At 45.6% G+C, this 21,999-nt stretch overlaps 1 protein-coding gene across 1 annotated transcript in view; it reads right to left on the bottom strand.

Moving 5' to 3' along the window:
• Positions 1-21,999, bottom strand: part of LOC107114843 (MTSS1-like protein) — a gene marked incomplete at its 3' end in the record, with an annotated part of 101,278 nt that overhangs the window by 24,268 nt on the left and 55,011 nt on the right. The window contains exons 7-9 of the mRNA XM_015416442.1: positions 20,685-20,758; positions 5,462-5,546; positions 3,366-3,457 (exon numbers count right to left, since the gene is read on the bottom strand). Of these exons, the coding sequence (XP_015271928.1) occupies positions 3,366-3,457; positions 5,462-5,546; positions 20,685-20,758 (251 nt within the window). The remainder of the gene's footprint in view (positions 1-3,365; positions 3,458-5,461; positions 5,547-20,684; positions 20,759-21,999) is intronic.

Below are 21,999 nucleotides of genomic sequence, written 5' to 3'. Positions count from 1 at the left end.
TAAAAGCTTTTGGGTTGCATGATTGTACATGGAGTAGAACCTGCCGTCTACGTGAATTGTTTTTTAAAAAGATTACTTTCATATTGGCAGCTTTGAGACAGGAAAAGTATACCTGTAGATTATATGCATACCACTTTCACTTCCCTAATGACGTCACATTAACAATTGATGGTTGTATGTACCTATTATTTGCACACCCAAAAGTAAGCTTTCTTAACAGATGAATAAGGCACAGTAAATGAGAGAGATAAACTAGACTTTGGTCATGTTTAACATTTTGTACAATTACTTAATTTCTTTATGAGGTGAAATACAAACAAAGGCATGGAACTCAGTATAGCACTGCATTCTCCCCCAAAATCCACACAGGCGAAGATTTACTATATATCTACTCAAGAGTAAGTTCTCCTTCAAGAAGCTTCCATTTCTTTTCTTTCTTTCTTTTTATTTTGTTATTTATTAAATTTATACCCCGACCTACCCCCCAAAATGGGCTTAGGGCAGCTCACAACATAAGAACAACAACAATAAAAACAGTAAAACAATAAATAACAATAGCAGGTAAAAATCAGATCCCAGAAGTTTCCTGGATCTTTAGCTTAATTTTGGACCTCCTCTTCCCTCAGGGCAGGCTGGGACTACTGGTCTGCTCCTGAATCAATAGCGTGCAATTAATGCTTTAGCCTCGTGTACGCATCTAAGTATTGCTTTGCTCGTTGTAGCCAGCCAACATCAGTGTTCATGATTTTAAAAAATTGTTTATGGTCATGACAGTGCAATGAGAACATTATCAGAGAAACAAAATTAAACCTCAGCAGTGGCTTCCACTGTATAGAAAGATTTTTAAAAAGTATTTATGTCCCTCTCACATTGTGGTGGTGGAAGAAAGTGCCTTCAAGTCAGAGCTGACTTATGGCGACCCCGTAGGGTTTTCAAGGCAAGTGACGTTTGGAGGTGGTGTGCCATCGCCTGTCTCCACATCATGACCCTGGTATTCCTTGGAGGTCTCCCATCCAAGTACTAGCAAGGGCCGGCCCTGCTCAGCTTCCGAGATCTGATTAAGATCAATAATTTACAGATAGTTCATGAATGTCAATAAAGAAGCAGAGAGGAGCAAGAAGTAATAAATTAAGTGGAAGGAAGGAAGATTAGCAATAGACCTAAAAAAACACGATAGAGCTTGGACTGTCTACATGGGGCAGCTTGGTTTCAGATCTACATTTTAAACTGAAAAAATTAATCACAAACGAGGTCTGAAGACAAGAAAACACTAGAATATGCTGGCAAGGGTATGACAGAAATTTCACCTCGATTCACTGGAACCAGTCTGGATTAATAAAAATAATTCTGGGCTAAACAGCTAGTACGGAACCAGTCTGTGGCTGCATCCACACTTTGTTGGATACTGCATTAACTCTTGTGCAACAGCAATCATTTGCCACTGGATTTTCCTGTGCACACAAGAGAATCTGCTTGTGGTCGGCTGCTACAGTATCTGAAGACATGTGCATGCACACCAAAGCTTAGACCTTGAGCAAAACTTTGTTGGTCTTAAAGGTGCCACTCAAACTTTGTGCTGCTGCTACACTACAAGGGTAGCAAAATGTCCAAAGTCATATAGTTGCAACCAGTGTTCCCGCTAAACTGAGTTAGTGTGAGCTAGCTCAAATTTTTTTATCCTCTGGCTCACACATTTTTGTCTTAGCTCAGGAAGGATGGCTCCAGAGCATACTAATTTATCCAGTAGCCAAATCGCTCGCTCACAACTTCATGCCAGTAGCTCACAAAGTAGAATGTTTTCTCACAGGACTCCATTATGAAGTTACCATTATCAACACATACCTTAGAGCAGGGGTTCTTAACCTGGGGTCCATGGATAGATTTCAGGGGGTCCATGAACTTGGGGGGTGGGTGGGAATTACATCTTTATTTTCACTAACGTCTAACTGAAATGTAGCATTTGATTCAATTGTCAATGTTGGCAACAAACCACTGGGGAAAAGGAGTGAGAGAATAAAACAACACCATGGTGGCAGCAGCAGAGACCCAGCTTGGTATAGTGATTAAGAGCTGCTGACTCTGATTGGAAGAACCAGGTTGGATTCCCCACCCCTCCTCCACTTGAAGCTGGCTGGGTGACCTTGAGTCAGTCACAGTTCTCTCAGCCCCCCCAAAACAAACCTAGGTCACCACAAAAAAAGCGAGTTTCAGGGTGCCAGACAATCTTTGGATCTCCTGGTTATACTACATCCACTGCCATACAAGATTAATTGTTAATAATAGGTGGCTGAGAGAAGAGCCCCTCCAACTTTCTAAAAACACTTGATGGGTGCCAGGAAATGTGTCAGTGGACCTCCATAGCACTATGGGTGTGCGGAATACGCAAGTGGCTGGTTGCATCCCAGTAACGCTGCCTGTCTGTTGGAGGAGGGTTTTAAGAGAAGAAGAAGAGAAGAAGAGATTGGATTTATACCCCCCCCCCCACTACCCAAGGGAGTGTCAGAGTGGCTTAGAAACTCCTTTCCCTTCCCCTCCCCACAACAGACACCCTGTGAGGTAGGTGGGGCTGAGAGAGATCTGACGGAAACTGCTCTTTTTCTAGAACAGCTGTGCCAGACCTACGGCTTGCCCAAGGTCATCCAGCAGGTGCAAGTGGAGGAGTGGGGAATCAAACCCGGTTCTCCCAGATTACGGTCCGTGCACTTAACCACTACACCAAACTGGCTCTTTATTGTCCCCCTTCTTAATCTGTGTTCATTGTTTTACATTTGCCGCACTGCATGCATGTCACTATTTGCTGGTTTTTCAGAGCTGATCTTGTATCGAAATGAAGTTCAAAGCACCATGGGCACCACGTGGGGGACCTCCACTTTAGGCATTTGTTTCTCTTCTTCCGAGTAGATTATAAGACTCCTGCAGCTTCTCTTTGCCGATGGAAGTTTTTATAACCACTTAGCACAGTCTGCATGCATAAGCAAGAAAGACAGGGGCCCTGCCCCAAGGAGCATACATCCATACATCCCTCCTTTGATACACTCCCAGAACATCTTTCCAGTGTTCAACCACCCTCCAAGATTGTGGCCCCGGCTGTCTCACTTGACTGTAGGAAGCTTGCTTATACTGAGTCAGACTCCTGGTCCATAAGGCTGAGTATTGTCTACTCTGTCAGCAGCACTTGCTACCTGATCCTTTAACCGGAGATGTCAGGAATTGAACCTGGGACATTTTGCCAGCAAGGTAGACACCTTACCACTCAGCCACAGCTCGCATCATTGTCTGCCTCTGAGCTGTGGGGTGCCACCTGGGCAGCTCATGTACCATACGGTTCAGGCACTGCTGGGGCAGGTCTGTTCCTGAGAGGTTACCTTTTGCATGGTCTTTGTCAAGCTGGTTAGCGGTTTTCTTCCAGTCCTCTATCCTGTCCTGCAGAGGATTAATCAGGCTCTCCATTAGGGCACTGGAGCAAGGAGAGATAACAAGGAGAAAAGTCAGAAGCGCTGACAGGGAGAAGTGTGGGGATGTGGAGGTTGGTTTAAAAACAAAAACCAGCCTGGCGGCAGGCTGAAGCCCATAAATTGAGGGAATCCTCCGCTTCCACCTGAGGGCTGGCACTCAGGGAGCAAATGCTCTGGTTTCTCCTGGAGCCCTACACTGGAGTGATTCTTTAAACTTGAGTATAGATTGTAATGAAAATTATGTATAAAATAAGGTAATAACTGCCCACAACCAGGATGTGGAGGGAATTTGGGGAGGAGATGCATTTCAGACCTAAGGCCTCCACGAAGCTTAAACAAACGTCAGAAGCAACTGCTGGATTACTTACTCAAATCCAGAACTTTCCAATTTTTAACATGCTTCAGAGTATCTGCTCTTTTTGAGGTCTTCATGGTTCTCACTCGCAGGCAGACAAACCTTGATCCCTGCTGCTCTAAGTCTCTACTCACCAGAGGATGAAGACCTGTCCTACTTCTGTCTTTTTGAGGTCTCTTTTATTACTGCGCTAGATTCTGGGACACAGACCATCTCCCCTGTACTAACTTCTCTGACAAACAGAACACCACTTTGCAGTCTGGCCTCAAATACAAGTATCTAACAAACTCTAGTTGTTTGGACCACAATTAACCGGTTAAATTTAATTTTTACTTGATCTGTATTGGAATTTGTAAATATTTTAGTGTTTTAATGTTTTTAATTTATATTGTCATACAAGACATATTATTTTATAATTGCTTTGATAGCTGTTATATTAGCTGTATTGGTTGTATTATGGTCTTTGACTGCAATAAATCTTATCTATCCCTATCTCTCTCTCTACAAGTATCTAACATGTTCCATTTGAGAGCCCCATGGTAATACTTCAGCTCACATTTAGGATTACAGTGGTTTTCGTGACAGTGCGGCTGCCTCACAAAGGCCAAATGTGGGGCCAATTCACACATTACAAAATCCTCATATTCCCCCATGAGCCCCCATTAACAGACATACTCTGGGAGTTCCATGCTGGGTGCTTGATTCCTGGGGGCCCAATTCAGACTGGGGACTACAGGAAGAGGTGGGGGCTTAAGTCTTCCTCTTGTACCATTTCCCCGACCTAAATGGTGCATGGGAGGGCGAAAGTGTGTCCCATTCTCGCCGTGCGTAGCAGTCTCAATCCAAACCAGTCTCCTGTGTGTTTGGGAATCAAGTTCCAAATAAGGAACTCCTGAAGTATGCCCTGACAAACAGGGCTGGAACCAGAGTCAATATTCTGCTAATGGAAGCGGTGGGGTAATCATCATCAATTTCCTGCTGCAGACGTCTGCTTTTCTCCCATGGCATTCCTGAGGGTCCCCTGTCCCCCAGGAGCAGCATTTTTTTGCATAGATCAACGGTCTGCAATAGAGGGGGAAGGGAGCAGAAAATTTAGTCTGGATCCAACCCACAGACTTTATAACTTGTGGACTAGCCCCCGAGCCTGAACTCTACTATTCCAAATGGGTAACCAATATGAAAGGCTAGATCAGATGCATTCTTGGGCTAGGATCCAGCAGACATGGACCCCTCCACCACCAGAGGGGACCCCTCATAAAGGGACACTTAATGCAGATGCTTCACAAAGCCTGGAGGCCTGAATCCCACCATTCTTTCCCCTCACCCTACTCTCAGAGAGCATACACTTTAAGTCAAGGCCCACATTGGCCTTGAGTCTCAGCAGAGAAAGGGGGACTATGAATGAAGCAAGCAAATAAATAAACAAAACACAACTTCCGAGTGTGGTGGAGGTGGGCAGTGTGTGATTGGCCCAAACCACACACAGCGAGTCCTTGGCTAAATTTCCCACATCCAAGACCTACTCTCCATTCACTGGACAACAATCAGTCTCTGTCAACATAAACTGGGCACCTTCCCACTACAGTTCCCCCTCAGAAAGAGGAGCCTCAGGCAAGCAAACACACTCAAACATAACTAAAATATAACTTACTTGGTAAATTGCCTCAGTTTGGCTTCAATGCTACGGTGGCGCATACACATCCGGGTCAGGGCTGAGCCAATGTCTCTTGTCGCTCCTGAGGTGAGATAAGCCAAGGCTCAGATTAAAATGGTTAATATATAAACAGTTTAAAAAAACAAAAACCCTGCATTTTGGGTAACTATTGGAATTGGCACAACCCGTCCTGCAGAATAAAGCAACAGATGCTAGAATGTATTTAGGACAGTGTGTTCCCCTCTCTTTGCTGGTTTCCCTCTTTTTTGATATTTCCTTAAAACAGCACTGTGTTACCTTCTCCTTGTTTCTTGAGCAGTCAGTGTTGAAAGAATTATACGCTATTGACAGGTTATGCTTTTTTGAGGGTTTTTTTTGGGGGGGGGAATGGAATAATTTTTTTAACACATGTGTGTGCATGCGCGCACACACACACACACAGCATCTCCAAGGAAGGATGTCCCCTATGTTATCTATCATCTATCTAACAGGGCTGGTGCTATAATGAAGTCCCTGGATGCCTTAGATGGTGGATGTGGAGGTGAGACAAACTCTCATCCTGCCCATCACCACACACCATCCACCAGCCTCCTGCCCACCTGCTGCCCTCATAAGTAGTGTTGCCAGGCCTCCTGCTGATCTTCTCTGTTGCCCGCTGCTGCTCAGAGCACTAGTAGGAGAAAATTAAAGAAAGAAAAATCGCTGCTGGCTTCTATGCCAGTACATCACTTTCAGGTGTAATCTGGAAGTGACAATGGGTAGATCTAGGAATCACTGGAAATTCTATGTTAAAACTGCAGAGTCCCTGGAGATTCCTAGAGATACCCATTGTTACTTCCAGGTTGTAACCAGAAGTGACATAGTGATGAAAGTATCGTCACCAACATACCCCCCATGCACCCTAACCATCTCGCTAGTTGTCAGCCTAGCAACCCTGCTCCCAAGAGAGCCAGATAATTCTCTTTACCACCTTGCTTCCTCATATCTCTTTAAAAACATCAAAGAAGCTACCTGTGTCATATCCTCTCAAGATCCCTTCCTGTCATGAGACCTCAGTTACCATTTTGGGTTGCCTGTTGCTGGGACAACCAAAATGGCAGCTGAACTCCAGTGAAAGGAAGAAGGATTGAGCAGAGTGAAGAACTGAGGAGAATAGTCTCTGATGCTCCTGGGTGAGGTAGGGATGCATGGACTGCAGCTACCAAACCCTCAGAAAATAAAACATCTTCTGTTGCCACATTTTTATCAAGAGACTCTTCCAAGGAGCTCAGGGCAGTGTATTTGGCTCTCTCCTCCTCCCTTTTATCTTCACAACCCTGTGTGGTAGGTTAGGCTGAGAAGGAGCAACTGGCCCAAGATCACTCTGGAAGCTCCACAGCTGAATACAGTTTGAACTCAGGGCTTAACTACACACTACATTCTCCCCAGGGATGTCCCCAGGTAGGCCTGAGATATGTCTTCTGGTGTTCCAAGCTCCTCAGACATGGAGGGGCTTCATTCAGGTTGGGACCAAAGCACACAGGGAGAGAAAGCTTAGAAGCCCCTCCCCCTGTCCACTGCCATTTTTCCAACCTGAATCAGCCCGGAGGAGCTACGTGTTACTTTGCCTCAATGTGGCAAACAGTGACTCCCCAAGGCCATTTCAGGTTGGGTAAACAGCATGGGATCTCTCAAGCAACCCAGGGATGCCCCCAAGGAAAACGTACAGTGAGAAGCTCAGGTCTCTCCAGTGGTAGTCTAACATTGCAATGGCCCCAGCAGATTTGCTGTCACCAGTCTGTATTCCCATCTTCCAGAAATAAGTTCTGTGAAAAATTCATGAGATAAATGCATGCACCTGTGACTGGAAAATCCAACACATAGTCCACAAAAACCCTATGGCGGCCAGCCCTATCGTTTCCATTTTCCAGATGTGGAAACTACAGTCTGAGACAGTGACTTGCTCCAGACAGCTGGGGGAGGAGGCCTGTTGTAGTATCTGAACTCTGCTGTGGACTCAAAAATGTTCACTTATGACACACTTGATCATCCAGTGTATGCTCTGACTAGATGTCACCACAATAATTCAGCTACTCTGCAAACTGTGGGTCAGAGAATCCACACCCTGGAAAGCATCATCAGCTGTAGTGCTGCTTATTGTGCTGAGGTGTTTTGTCTTCAGCTGAAACCTAGAAGTCTGGATACTAGTGAGCCATGCAGTATAGTGGTTAGAGTGCTGGACCTAGTGTAGGATCTAGGAGACCCAGATTTGAATCTCCACTCTGCCATGGAAATTCACTAGGTGACCTTGGGCCTAGCCTGCCTCAAAGGGTTGTTGTGAGAACAACATGAAGGAGAGGAAACTGGTGTCAAACTCTTTGAGGGAGAAAAGTAGACTATCCATCTAAATAAACTGCAGTTCTGTATTCAGCAAAACTCGGGCAATTTGTCCACAGGACTGAGAATGAGAGTCTCAGCATCTAAAGCTCCGCTGAAGACATGCTGACTTGGCTCCAAAGGCAGCAATCCTCTCCAAAGCTTTTGAAGCCTTACTGAAATCAGCAAGAACTGGTTTTGAAATAGGTGTGCAAAGAATTGTATCAAAAGCCTTGCATTATCGATTTCAAACACAAGCATTCTTGAGGTAGTTTAAAGGTAAAGCCAAACATCGGGGGGGGGGGGGAGTGACACTAAATGTAGGGGTAAGAGCAAATGAGAGTTCTCTGCAAGAACAGGGTACAGCAGGGAAGAAACACACCGCAGTACCTGTTTGCTACCTCCCCTCCCTCAAATGGCCTCAACAATCACAGTTACAGGGAGGGACGCTTCAGTTGGAGCCGGGTCCAGGCATGATGGGTGGGGGTGCCTGGTTCCCACAAACCCTCCCTCGGATGATCTCCATCAGGGTTGGGTTGGGACCAACGCTCCCTCTAAGCTGTGGAGTCTTGTGAGCAAAAATTCTACTTTGTGAGCTACTGGCATTAAAGTTGTCAGCGAGCAATTTGGCTGCTGCATAAATTAGTTTGCTCTGGAGCCATCCTTCCTGAGCTAAGACAGAAATGTGTGAGCCGAAGGCTAAAAAACTGTGAGCTAGCTCACACTCACTCAGCTTAGAGGGAACACTGGTTGGGACCATGCATTTACTGAGAAAACACTGAGCTTGGATTCAAAAAGTAAAGCTGGCAGAACAGAGGAGAGCTCCTACTCTTTCCTGCCATCAGCAAAGATTCATGCTGCTATTCCTTTCCCAACCCTACAGTGTACTTGCCAGGAGTGCACTAATGCACAATTAAAATTCTTGATCTGAACAGTTAGTGAGACAAAAAGAGACCACAGTAACTGACCAGTCAGGCAAACAAAAGAAAAACATACCATAAGGCAGACTTCAAGCAATTCACTAGAAATTCAATAAATGTTATCCAATAATAATTGGATATATACAATGTTATCCAATAATAATTACTAGTATTCAACTGTGTGGTAATAGTTTACAATTCTGATTCATCTAACATCCCACAAGGAAGGTAAAAGTGTCTAGCATTCACAGGAGTAAATTTCCAGATTCATCTAACATCCCTCAAGGGAGGGAAAAGTAACAAGGAAGATAAAAGTAAGTAACATTCACAGGACTAAATATCCAACCTCGAAAATGTACACAACTTGGCTTCCGGTTTGGACTTTGCGAATGGCGGACGCATCTTCGGGACGCTCCCGGAGTCGTTTCGCCCACGCGCGGCCAAGGGGGGGAATCCGCACAATCGGAGACCCCAAGGAGACCCAGGTAGGGGCTCCGATCTGGGGTGCACAGGGGATGTGCCTCTTTCTCGGCCGAATGGTCGGAAATTGAGCCTCGCCCCATGCCCCAATGGCCCTAGCCGCGGCAGTGCCCCGCACGGGGACTAGCGGAGCCACCGGTCGTCACCGGGTGATTAAGCGGATGAGCGTTTAAAAGAAGATTCTCGGCTAAAACTGTGAGTTGCCAGTCGGAACAGGAGAAAAAGAATCGAGCGTGTTCCCCCCCTTTTTCGAAAAACCGCAAGGGAGAAGGGAGGTGAATCCCCCCCCCACCCCGTGCAACAAAGACTGATTTAAAAGGAAGAGAGGGGGGGGAGTGAAAATTGAAAGGAGCAGTGTTCAATGTTCCCTCTAAGCTGTGGAGTCTTGTGAGCAAAAATTCTACTTTGTGAGCTACTGGCATTAAAGTTGTGAGCGAACGATTTGGCTCCTGCATAAATTTGTTTGCTCTGGAGCCGTCCTTCCTGAGCTAAGACAAAAATGTGTGAGCCGGAGGCTAAAAAACTGTGAGCTAGCTCACACTAACTCAGCTTAGAAGGAACATTGGCAGTGTTACCTCTTGGCGAATTGTTAGAAGAGACACAGGAAATCTTATTTTGTAGCCGCGCGACACGAACTTTAAAAAAGTAAACAAAAAAACCAAGATGTCGAGCCAGAAAAAGTTTCAGGACAAGCCGGCAAAGAAGACGGGAGGACCTTCCGGTGCTAGCTCCTGCCTCTTGGAGCCAGCTGTCAATCAACAAGAGAGCGATCTTCTGCGCCCTCTGCTGGAACAAATGCAAAAGATCAGTCAAACATTGACAAATATGGAAGGTGTTCTCAATACTCAGCAGACTCAGTTAAACGATACAGCCAAGAAAATGGAGGAAATCGCGCAAAAGTGCTTGGTCAACAGAAGATACTAAAAAGCTCAAGAAAAAGGTTGATAAAGTAGAAAAACACCAAAAGATGCAAGACAAAAAGTTAATGATGCTTCAAATGGAAAAATCAAATTTGACTCTCCGATTTCAGGGCATAAAAGAACAGGAAAGAGAAGATCTCCGAGGCATTTTAGCGGAAGCCTAGGCAACACTCACCGGCTGGAAAGCGGAAAAAATAAGCGAGGAAATGGATCTGATTTACAGAGCCTATTCCAACTTTACAAGGTTGAATAACCTGCCGGCAGAAGTGGTGGTCAAGTTTACAAAGCAGAAAGTTTGGGATCAAATATTAAAAGTATCTTCATCAACGCCTATGAAGATTGGAGAGCAGACAATTAGAATTCTGAAAGATGTTCCGTTTGAAATTCGAATGAAAAGGAAAGCATACAAAGGACTGACCCTATTCTTGCAGAAACATCAAATTAATTATCGCTGGTTGATTCCAGAAGGACTCATTTTCAAGTTCAAAGATAAAAGGGAGAAGATTGACTCCATTTTCAAAGCTCAAGACTTTTTGAAGAGGCACGCCAGCACGGAGGAAGCAGCACTCGCCACATGGGAGGAAATGGACAGCGACAGAGACAGCGGATCGGAGGGGGAAGTTAGGACCCCGGAGGATAAAGGAGCAGGGAAGGGTCCATCATACAACGTGAGAGACGTAAAAGGGAGGCTGCCCAGACCATGAAGATGAGTTCGGAAAGCGCATGAAAAAGACTTTACTAACAAAAACCAGAGGGACACTACTAATCTATTAACAGTTTTTTTTTAATTTTCTTAACAGATAAAGATGAAAGACGATTGACAACTCGCAGAAGAAGCCAAAAGAAGATTTGTGTATTACTAATAAAAGATTAACATACTAATAATAAGATCACCCAAACTTTTCTTTATCCCACTATATACCTTCCCCTTTCTTATATGAAAAATGAATAAACTCTCTCCTTTTTAGGAGAGTCAATAAAAAAGAAAAAAGAAAATGTACACAACTTGAAGGAAAAAATCCTCATTACAGTCAGTCCTTTCTCACCAGAGAGTGTGTACACAGGGCAGAATCTTCTTGTGAAGATGCAGTCACTCAAGGGTGAGGTCCAATGGAGCACCAGAAAGCAGACTGTTTCGCAATCTTTCTCAAGAATCGCCCAGAAGCAGTCAAAACTTCCTAACATTGCCCCTATACCCCAATGGACTATGGAGAAATTTGTACGCATTGGTAGAGGGTGGAGCTCCATTTAAGCCTGGCAGTTTTTGGAATTGTTTATGATGTGAATTTGGAAGTTGTGTACGTTTTTCAAGGTTGGAAATTTAGTCCTGTGTATGTTACTTACTTTTCCCTCCCTTAAGGGATGTTAGATGAATCTGGAAATGTACTTCTGTGAATGCTACACACTTTTTCCCTTTCTTGTGGGATGTTAGATGAATCAAAACTGTAAACTATTACAACACAGTTGAATACTAGTAACTATTACTGGATAACATTGTATATTCCTTTACTGAATTTCTAGTGCTTGAATATATATGCTTTGTTTTTTTACTGTTGTAACTCAAGATCAGGTGGCTCTTTCTTTAATCAGTGATTTCAGTTTATTAGAACAGAACACATTGTAACACGGAACACAGAACAACCCCAACTTATATACAGTTTGAAACTGGCTAAACCACACCCTAGAACAGTAAGGTCCAATCACAATTCAGGCTATCCATATAACACAATACATAACAATTACTGTAAGTCTGCCTTACAGTACATTTTTCTTTTGTTTGTCTGAATAGTTAGAGAACAATTTGCATAAGGTGCAAATTAGGCTGCCTGATTGTGGGATATGGGATAAAGTACCCTTTAAATATTGTGTATGGGTGGGGTAGGGTGTCCAGGCTGAGAGAAAGTAGCATGTATAAGGCCACGTAGCAAATACACAGATGGAAGAAAGATTTGAATCAAGACTTCTCCACTCACACAGTTCAGAGCCACTGTGAACAAGTCTGAGAAAACTGCAAGCTCTTTAGTTGAACACAGAGCAGTCTCCTCCCCAGGAATGAAATGCTGAACACAACATTACTGAAAGCACCGAAATCTCAGAGACCACCAGGCTGTTCACAGCTTAGTGTTTTAAGCAAATGTTCCCACCCTTCATTAGGATTAAAGCTTACTCCATTTCCAGGAACTGCCACATGACCCTAACTGGCCAGAGACATATAAAAGGCACAAATTCATCTTTTGTTACAGTACCAGCTACTGGCACACATAATGAGAAAAAAGACACCAATGATAAAGGAATTAAAAATATAACTATGCAAATATAGAAGAAAAATCCCCCCCATGGAAAAGCACTGGATGACCTCTTGCTCAAAAGGGTTAGAAATAGACTAGCATGAATCCCACTGGTTCCTCCCAGTAGATCCAAGGCACAAGCTTCAAGATCAAGCTTTGCTAACTGCTTCCAATCCTTCATTCACTTTGGAAAAAAATCCACCAAACCCTGAAGTTGTAAGGTCTTCACGAAACGGATAGCTCCATTTCTACCTTATTCTCATCTCAGCCTTCTTAACATTTCAGGGGCCTGATAAACAGTCACAAGAGTTTCTTTTGGGGGGAAAAAGCACAACTTGCCATTCTGTGAGTCTTGCATTCTTTAGAATACAAAATACCACACCTCTAGGCTTGGCTCCCCCCTTTCAATGCCTTCACAGACTTGTGTTGCTCTATTTCCTTTGAAGTCATTGCCACTGACTTGTGAGCCAACACAGGCAGGCAGATTTCCAAATTCCTTCCTCCAAATTCTGTCAGGAAACAGCCCACATGGCTCCCAGGATTTTCCTCAAACCGAAATGGTTTGTCCATTGCCAGGAGGACACCCAGATGGAAAACAGATAGGACACCAGTCAATACCCCTAGGTTGGGAACATTGGAGGACACCCAGATGGAAAACAGACAGGACACCAGTCAATACCCCTAGGTTGGGATTCAGGATTCCAGAAACCAACAGAGGCCGCAAGTGTTCTGCTGAGGCTTGAGGGAACTTCACCAGTCCTCCTCTATGCCATCCAATCCACAAGTTTCTAGTCTCTTTGCAGATTCCACCACTGACCCCTACTCTGTCTCTAGCCTGTTCATGACTTTGGGACCATGTTCCTACTCAGACATTAGGTCCTGAAGTTGCTTTTCCTCAACAGCAATTTCTCAGGCACTTTGTGAAGATTCTGTGGCACCAAAGACTTGTACAGCAGGGGCCTGTCAAGGCTTCCTTCAGGACCTCGGTTATCTGCTACTTTCCTATAGGTCTATTTTGCCCATCCTTGCGGTACCAGTCCTGCAAGGAAGTCTTTGGTTATCAGCTGAGCTGCCCCTGTAGCTTTCATTAGTAGGAGGTCAGAGGGTTTTAAACCATGGATGGTTTTTTCCGTTACTATTTTTCTGTGCTGTTTTCAGACCAAAAAATGGCTCTTGCCCTTTTCTCTGTTCCTGCCGGGGAACTTGTTTCCTCCCTGGGAAAAATGCAACAAGCCTTGTCTTCAATAACATCAGGGTGCTTCACACACCACTTTCTTGCTGTAGGGTTATGGCATATCCTGAGTCCAGCCACACCTGCTGTGCAGCTGTAGCAGAGGACGGAAGGAGGCTGACTCACTTCCTTCGTGTGCTCCCTCAGCTCCACGGCCATTCACAAAAAGAATTGAATTCCACCCACTCTCCTTTCCTGGATCTGACAAAGAGCTCTTCCTCTCCCCAATGCTGGGGTCAGCTCAGCACATTTTTCTCCTCCTCACCCCCAACCGTATCACAGAATCTAAGTCCCTTTCTCACTGCAAAAACCTCCCAGCAAGGTTGGGAACTTGGGGTGTGCCTCTCAGATATCACACATTTCACTGCTTCCCCCCTTTGTATGTGGCAACCAGACTTGACCCAGAGCATACTCTCCAGCTTCCTTTCTCCAAACGTCCTGTCAAAAAACTCTTTTTTTCACAACAGTGAGTAAAACAGTGCAATCCCAAAGTTTGTCTGTTTCTTTTCAGGGATGTTTTGACCCCACTAAAGTTTAAAACCAGTACTGCATTTCCCACCAATACCAACAATATCTTCACCTCAAGAAGAAAGAGATCCAAGACAATTAAAGAGGAATTACTTTGAATATTGTGAAAAGGTCAACTGCTTTGAGGTGCCTCATATTAAAGATGGTGACAGCAGTTTTGAGGTGGAAAATGAATAACATTGGAAGAAAGTGGGGGGGCAGTCAAGGGTGGCTCATGACAGAGTGGTGAAGAGGAAGTGTCTACCACAAACATGGAGAAAACAGAGGTGAAAAGATCATGTCTCAAAGATCTAATGAAGAACAGCTCATTCTAGAACAAATGGGAGGCAAGGTGAAAAGTGAAAGAAGCATAAACTGGCCCCATAAACTTGAGGAACTCCAACATCTGGTCTTTAGCCTTCTGGTTACAATTATTTTTTCCCACTATTAAAGCCTTTGACATATTTGGCCTGCTTCCTTCCTTTGTGGGGCCACCACCTCTGAAGACCCACAGAACAGCCTCTTTATCCACATGGCAAATTCTCAGATAACCTCAGCTGCTCCTATGGAACTCCTAGGTTCTCTCCTCAGAAATATCCCAGCTTCCTTCAGAACATGTATGATGTGGTATAAAGCCAGAATGGCAAACATAAGGGGAAAAAAGGAGCCAAGATCTTACTCCAACCTGGAATATTACTCTTAAAGAATTAATTTACTATATAATCAGGGCCAGGTGCTTTCGTGTATGATGTGTACACCAATGGTTTTCTAAAGACAGGCCCTGTTTTTAAGGTCTCCACCCCTGGTAAATCACTGCCTCATTGTGCCTTTGGGGGAGATTTGGGGAAAAGTGTTAACTTTCAGCCCCTTCAGGTACCTAGAAGATAAAATGGGAAACAGCAGATTCAGCTTAACTCAGCACATAATGTGCATGCATGAACATGACTGAGGAGCACAGCATGCCACATCGTATGCCAGTTTATTTCTTCATAAACAAAAGTAGTGGTGTAGTGATCGGGATAACAGATTAGGAACTGGGATACCCAAGGTTTGAATCCTTGCTCTTGACACAGAAACACTCTAGGTAAGCCTTGGGCCAGTCACATTTTCTCAGCCTAACTCACCTCGCAGGCTGGCTGGAAGAATATTGTAAACTTCTTTAGGTCCTCATCGCGGAGAACAGCAGCATGTAACTAAAAAGTCTAGACACCCTCTTTTCTTTTAATTCTTTGCTGCCTAGCCCTACAGAAACCGATGGCCCCATTTGGACACCAATATAACAGAGACGGGTTCAACAACAAAGATCAGCTCAGACAACCCATATTTAGGGACTGGGCTGAGAGTCAGCTCTCCCTAATTTGTGGCTGACGCATTATAACTTGTCCTGCCAAAATCAGAGTTTGAGTGGAAAGGAGAGAAAGAGAGAGAACTTCCACTGAATGAGCTCACATGCTTTGGAACATGCGCTAATCTGCCTAGCTAACTGTAGGTCAAATTATGCCTTTGCCATTCTAAATCTGGGCCTCTACATTTTTTAGTAATCTCACACTGCTATTTGTACCCTTTCCCTTTAAAGGCACTTTTGGTCATCTTCAGTGTCATGTAACACCCCCCCCCAATAACATTCCCTAACAGGATTTTCTGCTCTCCCTCACGTTTGCCCCCCCCCAATGTAGCTTCTCTGCCAATTTTCGTGGGTTATTAAAACTGCTTGTGAACATTAGTTTTGTTCTGCTCCTCATTATTCTTGCCTTCCCTGCAGATATCAACTGAATAATTTCACGACTGCTGTCCTCCCCCTGGTGTTCCACCCATCACAAAGAGAGAACCAGTATGGCATAGTGGTGTATTTATTTACTTTCCAGGTCATGTTGGGGTGGAAGATACACTAAAGGAGGGGAGAATGATAGAAGTCGCTTTGGGGGAGAAAAGTGGGGAATAAATATCTAAACAAACACAGTTTGTCTTTTCAGACGCTCAGTTAGGATGACTAAAGTTTTAAGGGAAAGGTAAGGTGTTGGATGTTCTTTCAATGCACACCTGTGGATGGTCAATTCTAATATGTACATAGTTAAATAGGAGCATATGAGGGACACAAAAGAGTGGAAAAGGTGGTGGTCACATGCGCAAGATAAAGCGGGGGAGAAGCGAGGCTATTTGCTCCGTAGGAATTTGACCCGCAGTTGCGCGATCACATAGTCCTTGGAAGCTGCAGGCACAGCCCACCACTGCATGATCAGACGCAACCGTGGGTGAGTCGGGATTTGTTTGTTTTTTGCTGTGTGTTTCCGGTGCACTTCAACAAGGGATTGATGATTTGCATCTCCCCACTGGGGGCTCCCTATGCGATGTGCAATTATGCACATACTGAGATGAGGGGGGGAAAACAAGGGCGTGGAGTCGGGATGGCCTGATCAGACCATCCCGACGCCATGGGAGTGCGCTGGAGCAATCAGACACAGGAAAATCCATCCATGACCCGTAGCAACCCGTTTACTACCAGACTTTCCCTGGTGTCTTTTTACTCCTGCAGCAGGGCAAAACGGGTTGCCGACAGGTGCAGGACGTTGGGCAGATGTTTGCGTCTGATCGCGCCCTTTAAATCTGCTCAGCATTCGTGCCTATGGCACGGCTAATTGTGCGTGTGATCATGACCAAAGAGTGACAAGAGTTCACAGGTGTGAAGACCACCTGAAACCATTTCTATGGACAGATCCAACACACTAGACAGGATTGTTCAAGATTCGGCATCAGCCGTGTGTCCCAGCAGACGGAGCGTCCAGCAGAACTGTTACACTGAAGGACTCTAATCTGCTTCAGGGCAGTGGGCTAGTGTGTCTGCCCACAAATCTGATTCTACTGTATGTCACCTCCTCCTCCTCCTTTTTGTAGAGTTCCAGATGGCCTAGATGCAAGGAGGCGGCTGGAAAACAGGAAGAGGCCATCTGCTGTAGAGAAAGCCTGCCAGGCTTGTACGGAGCAAGGTCAAGCACAGCCAAAATGGGAGCCCTCGAATAGCCAAATAAATCTCCTAAATGCATAAAGACGGGAGCCTGAACAAGGAAATTCATCAGCACACTTGTGCGTGCGTCCCCTTGACAGTCACCTAGGCTGCCGATTTCAGGCTGTTGCCAAAACCTTTTGGATACGTAAGCACAGAATATTAAGAGCTCCCCCACCCCACCCCACCCCGCCAATGCCAGATAATTCTCTCTGGAGTCCTTAGTTTGGTACCATGATCTGAACAGAAGTGCATTTCTCTCTTTGGCTGCACTAGCCGGAGCACGCAGTGAAGAACTGGGAGACATCTTCGGCTTTATGAGAGGCAAAGGGACGTCTGAGAGCCAGAAGGAGGTGCCCTCTGCTCTGGTTGTGTTTACACAAAGAACCAATTTAGAAGTAAGGGTGTTCCCCCTACTACTGAGCTCTTTCATGTTATGCCTAGCTTTCTATGTACAGGGAATTTGTTTTATGGAGAAACATCAACCATGCAACCCTGGGGTACGGTGAAATGGTACAGTTGATTTTACTATTTTAGCCGCTATTAGCCTGAAGTCATTGTGCTTTTCCTTACCGTGGAATCCTCAAAAAGTAACTGTCTGCAAGCAAGTACAGCAATCTTCCTATAACCCTAACCCATGTAGTGATTTTTATAGTTAACCTTTCCCAAGCTTCCCCTCCTCCCCCCTGACCTCCTTTCCAAATACCAGCCTTGGTGGGCTAACTTTTCTAGTTCCCGTGGTACAATCTCGGGTAATCCCCTCGCACATCTGGCCAAGGCTTCCCTTAATTCCCAGACTTTAACAGGGAATTCTGCTCAGAGCGGGGAGGTGAAAGAAACACACAGCACAGAATCAGCAGTCAAATCATTGCCCCAAAGGCCTTGCAATAGGGAAAGTCAGAGTGAATGTGAATTTGGACACAAGAGTAGGTGCAAGGTATATGTGAAGATGGAGCCAAGGTACGCTAAGGTGTGGCCAAGCCCTTTAGAATGGGGGAAACAGCTCTCCACCAATACCTGCAGTCCCACAGACGATCTCAATGACATTTTTCATCTATTTCGGAGTCGCTGTGCCTTTGTTAGTTGCACAGGAAAGAGAAACTATGCATCACAGTGATGTCCTCCTCCTCCTCCACCAAGAAGTTCAGGGCAGCAGGTATAGGGTTATTTTACCCTCACAGCATAGATGCCACTCTTTGTGTTTTGTCCAAGACCACTCCGTAAACTTTGAAGTTGAGCAGTGAGTCAAATGTGCGTTGTTGTTACACTTTTTGAGCTCTCAAATACAGCTTTGGACTTTCACCGACAATACAGGTCCAATTTCTAGTAAGTGCAACTACACAGAAGCAGCATATTCTAAATTTCATTCCTGTATTGCTTTTAAGGACTTTCAGGCATCATCTTGCCTAGCAACCGCCATAACCAACTGGGAATGAAAAAGGAAGTCCTCCATAGGAAAGAGGGAGGGGAAGGGGGACTCTCATGGATCAGGAGAAAAGAGGGATATAACTGTTTAAATAAAACATAGTCAACACCAGTAGCTGAAAGTGGACTAAAAAGAAAGGGAGAACAATTAAAATTAGTATAATGGGGGTAAGTCCTCAACTTACAGAGATTGCTACCCAAAACCACCCACTATGACCAGTGATGCCAGCACTCCATCCCAAGCCTTTTGAACTGGTTACCATGCGGATCTCTGCTGTTACACTGGAGGTCTCCCCACTACTGCCAGTATTTATTTATTTATTTATTTTAATTTATAGCCCTCCCTCCCCGCAAGCGGGCTCAGGGCAGCTCACAAATAGGGTGTAAGCCAATACATAAAAAAGATGAAAAGGTAAAGGTTCCCTTGCTCGAAAGCCAGTCGAGTCCGACTCTAGGGTTGCGGTGCTCATCTCCGTTTCAAAGCCGAAGAGCCAGCGCTGTCCGAAGACGTTTCCGTGGTCATGTGGCCGGCATGACTAAACACTAAGGCGCACGGAGCGCTGTTACCTTCCCACTAAAGTGGTACCTATTTATCTACTTGCAATTTCTTGCTTTCGAACTGCTAGGTTGGCAGGAGCTGGAACTAGAGACGGGAGCTCACTCCGTCATGCGGCACACTCGGGTCTCGAACTGCTGAACTACCGACCTTCCACAGCCTGCAGTTCAGCGTCTTAACCACTTGAGCCACCGCAGCTCCTAAAACAGATTAAAACCACATAAAACCATCAATACAATACTACAACATTTACAAAGTGCTCTAGATGTTTCGGAACAATCTTCCAGAAAAGATGGCGTCTTAAAGATGGTACTTCCAATCAGTGATGTCAGTTCCACTTGGCACTGTCGTTCTCTCTTCCCAGGGCCAGTTGGTAATGATGGTAAGGTAGTGGCTGCTCCTACTCAAAAGCCTGGCGAAAGAGCTCCATCTTACAGGCCCTGCGGAAATGCGCAAAGTCCCGCAGGGCCCGGGTCTCTTCCGGGAGTTCATTCCACCAGGTAGGAGCCACCACCGAAAAAGCCCTTGCCCTGGTTGCAGCCAGCCTGTCCTCCTTGGGGCCTGGAATCGCCAGGAGATGTTGCGTCCCTGACTGTAGTGCCCGTAGGGGAACATATGGGGAAAGGCGCTCCCTTAGGTATGTTGGACCCCGGCCATATAGGGCTTTAAAGGTAAGAACCAGCACTTTGAAGCGAATCCGGTACGCTATTGGCAGCCAGTGCAGTGCTTTCGGCACCGGTCAGATGTGGTCCTGGCCAGGGAGACCCATCAACAGCCTGGCCGCAGCATTCTGCACAAGCTGCAGCTTCCGGATTTGCGACAGAGGCAGCTCCATGTAGAGAGCTGTATAACCATTATATAGCTGTCCAAAGGGACTGGAAAGAGCCATGGTGCTCCATAGCTGTTAACACAAATGGAATTTCCATGTTCAGAAGCAGCATACCTCTGATTCTGGAGACGAACAAAAAAGAACAGCCTGGGCCTCCATGGCTTGCTTAAGATGTTCCCATAGACTCTGGGCCACGGCTGGAGATGGGCTTAATTCAGTAATTTTGACCTGCTTTTCTCCCCAATGGGGACCCAAAGTGGCTTACAACATCATTCTGTCCTCCGCTTTATTCTCACAACAACCCTGTGAGGTAGGTTAGGCTGAAGGTGTGTGACTGGCCCAAGGTCACCCAGCAAGCTTCCACTGCAGAGTGAGGATTCGAACCCAGGTCTCCCAGATCCTAGTCTGGTACTCTACCCATCACAACGTGTTGCTAAATGTATGATCCAACAAGGAATTGCAAAAAGATAAGAAACATTCCATTATTTGACACACACCCCCAAGTACAACGTGTTGCTAAATGTGTGTTACAGAGCGAACAGCCAAGAGAGCCTGCCTTAAACTGTCTACCAGTTTGGTGATCCCTTTTCCCAAGTGCCATTCTGTTCTCCAAAAAGAGAACTAAGCAAAGAGCCTTGAAAATGTGTGGCTGGTTTTGGAGCCAACCAAACGCGAACCCTCAAGAGGCTCCCTGTAATATTGTCCTACCTCGCGTGTTGGTGGCCATGTCTGCCACTTTCTGGAAGGCATCCAGGAAGGCTACTGCAGCCAGCACTGTAGTCCTAGAACAAAAAAGAAACATGGGCATAAGAAACATGGCAGTGAAACTCTCCAGACTGGGCAGGCCTAAGATGTTTTGCCTCCACCAACTGGCTGCACAGTACAACCAGAGAAGAGCACCCTGGCTGTCTTGCAGAGGATCCTGGGATACAACCCTCAGATTGGGCCCAGCTTCACTGGCACCATTTAAGTGACTGGTATTTCAGCCTAAACAGTCCTGCAAACACTAGTGCCTTCTTTGGTATTCAGTTCTGAGAAAGATGTCCCTCATTTGCTTTTAAAACTTGAAGGACATCTAGATTCTCTCTCAACAAACTTCTAAACTAATACTGTAAAGTAGTTGTTTTGTTTGGGGGAAGCCTGGGATTCCTCAGGAACTTCTAAAGAGTTCCCAAATGCGAAGGCTGGTAGTGGCAGAGGGGGGGGGTCCTTGAAAGACGGCTTTCACCTTCACAGGGTTGCCAGGTACCTCCTGGCCACTGGCGGGGGATGGGAGGGGAGGGTTGCCTGTTCCAGACTGAGAAACTCCTGGTTATATCGGGATGGAGCCTGGGGAGGACAGGGACCTCAGTGGGGTACAATGACATAGACTCCACCTCCAAAGCATCCATTTTCTCCAGGGGAACTGATCTCTGTGGTCTGGAGATGAGGTGTACTTCTGGGGACTCCCCAAGTCCCATCTGGAGGCCGGCATCCCTATCCCCTCAGGACAAAGCTTTTTCCTTCAGAACAGCCAGGGGAGCACTGGCACATACTCTGTAGGCTCAGGAAGGTGAAGGAGGGAGTGTGCACCCTAGAACTCAAAACAGCATCTGTGGCAATACCCCAAATGGCCCCACTGGTGGACCTCCTGATGGCACCTGGTATTTTTGGTTACTGTGTGACAGAGTGTTGGACTGGATGGGCCACTGGCCTGATCCAACACTGGCTTCTCTTATGATGTTCTTAGATGTGAAAGGCTTCCTGAAAATGGGAAACGTCAAAACAGGTTCCAAGAGGCTACGTAGCTGTCAGCTAGCTGCCATTGTCTCTGGTGTTACCTGCTTAACACTTCTTGTAACCTTCCCCCCTCCCCTGGTTCTTTTGCTTCATTATGCTTATTCTGTACTTTGCGGAACTGGCCAAGGTCATGCAGCTGGTGGTGGGAGTCGGTGCTTCGCTCGGCTTGTTATGGGTATCTAGCCTGTGAACTGAACCTGTGTTGATTGTGTAGAACTGTTATGTTCCTATGAAATGGGCGCGC

This window comes from Gekko japonicus, unplaced genomic scaffold (genome assembly GCF_001447785.1).
Source record: "Gekko japonicus isolate JY-2015 unplaced genomic scaffold, Gekko_japonicus_V1.1 scaffold1955, whole genome shotgun sequence".
Taxonomy (NCBI): Eukaryota; Metazoa; Chordata; class Lepidosauria; order Squamata; family Gekkonidae; genus Gekko; species Gekko japonicus.
Note: the sequence above shows the minus strand (reverse complement) of the source record. Positions and strands in the feature narration are given on the sequence as shown.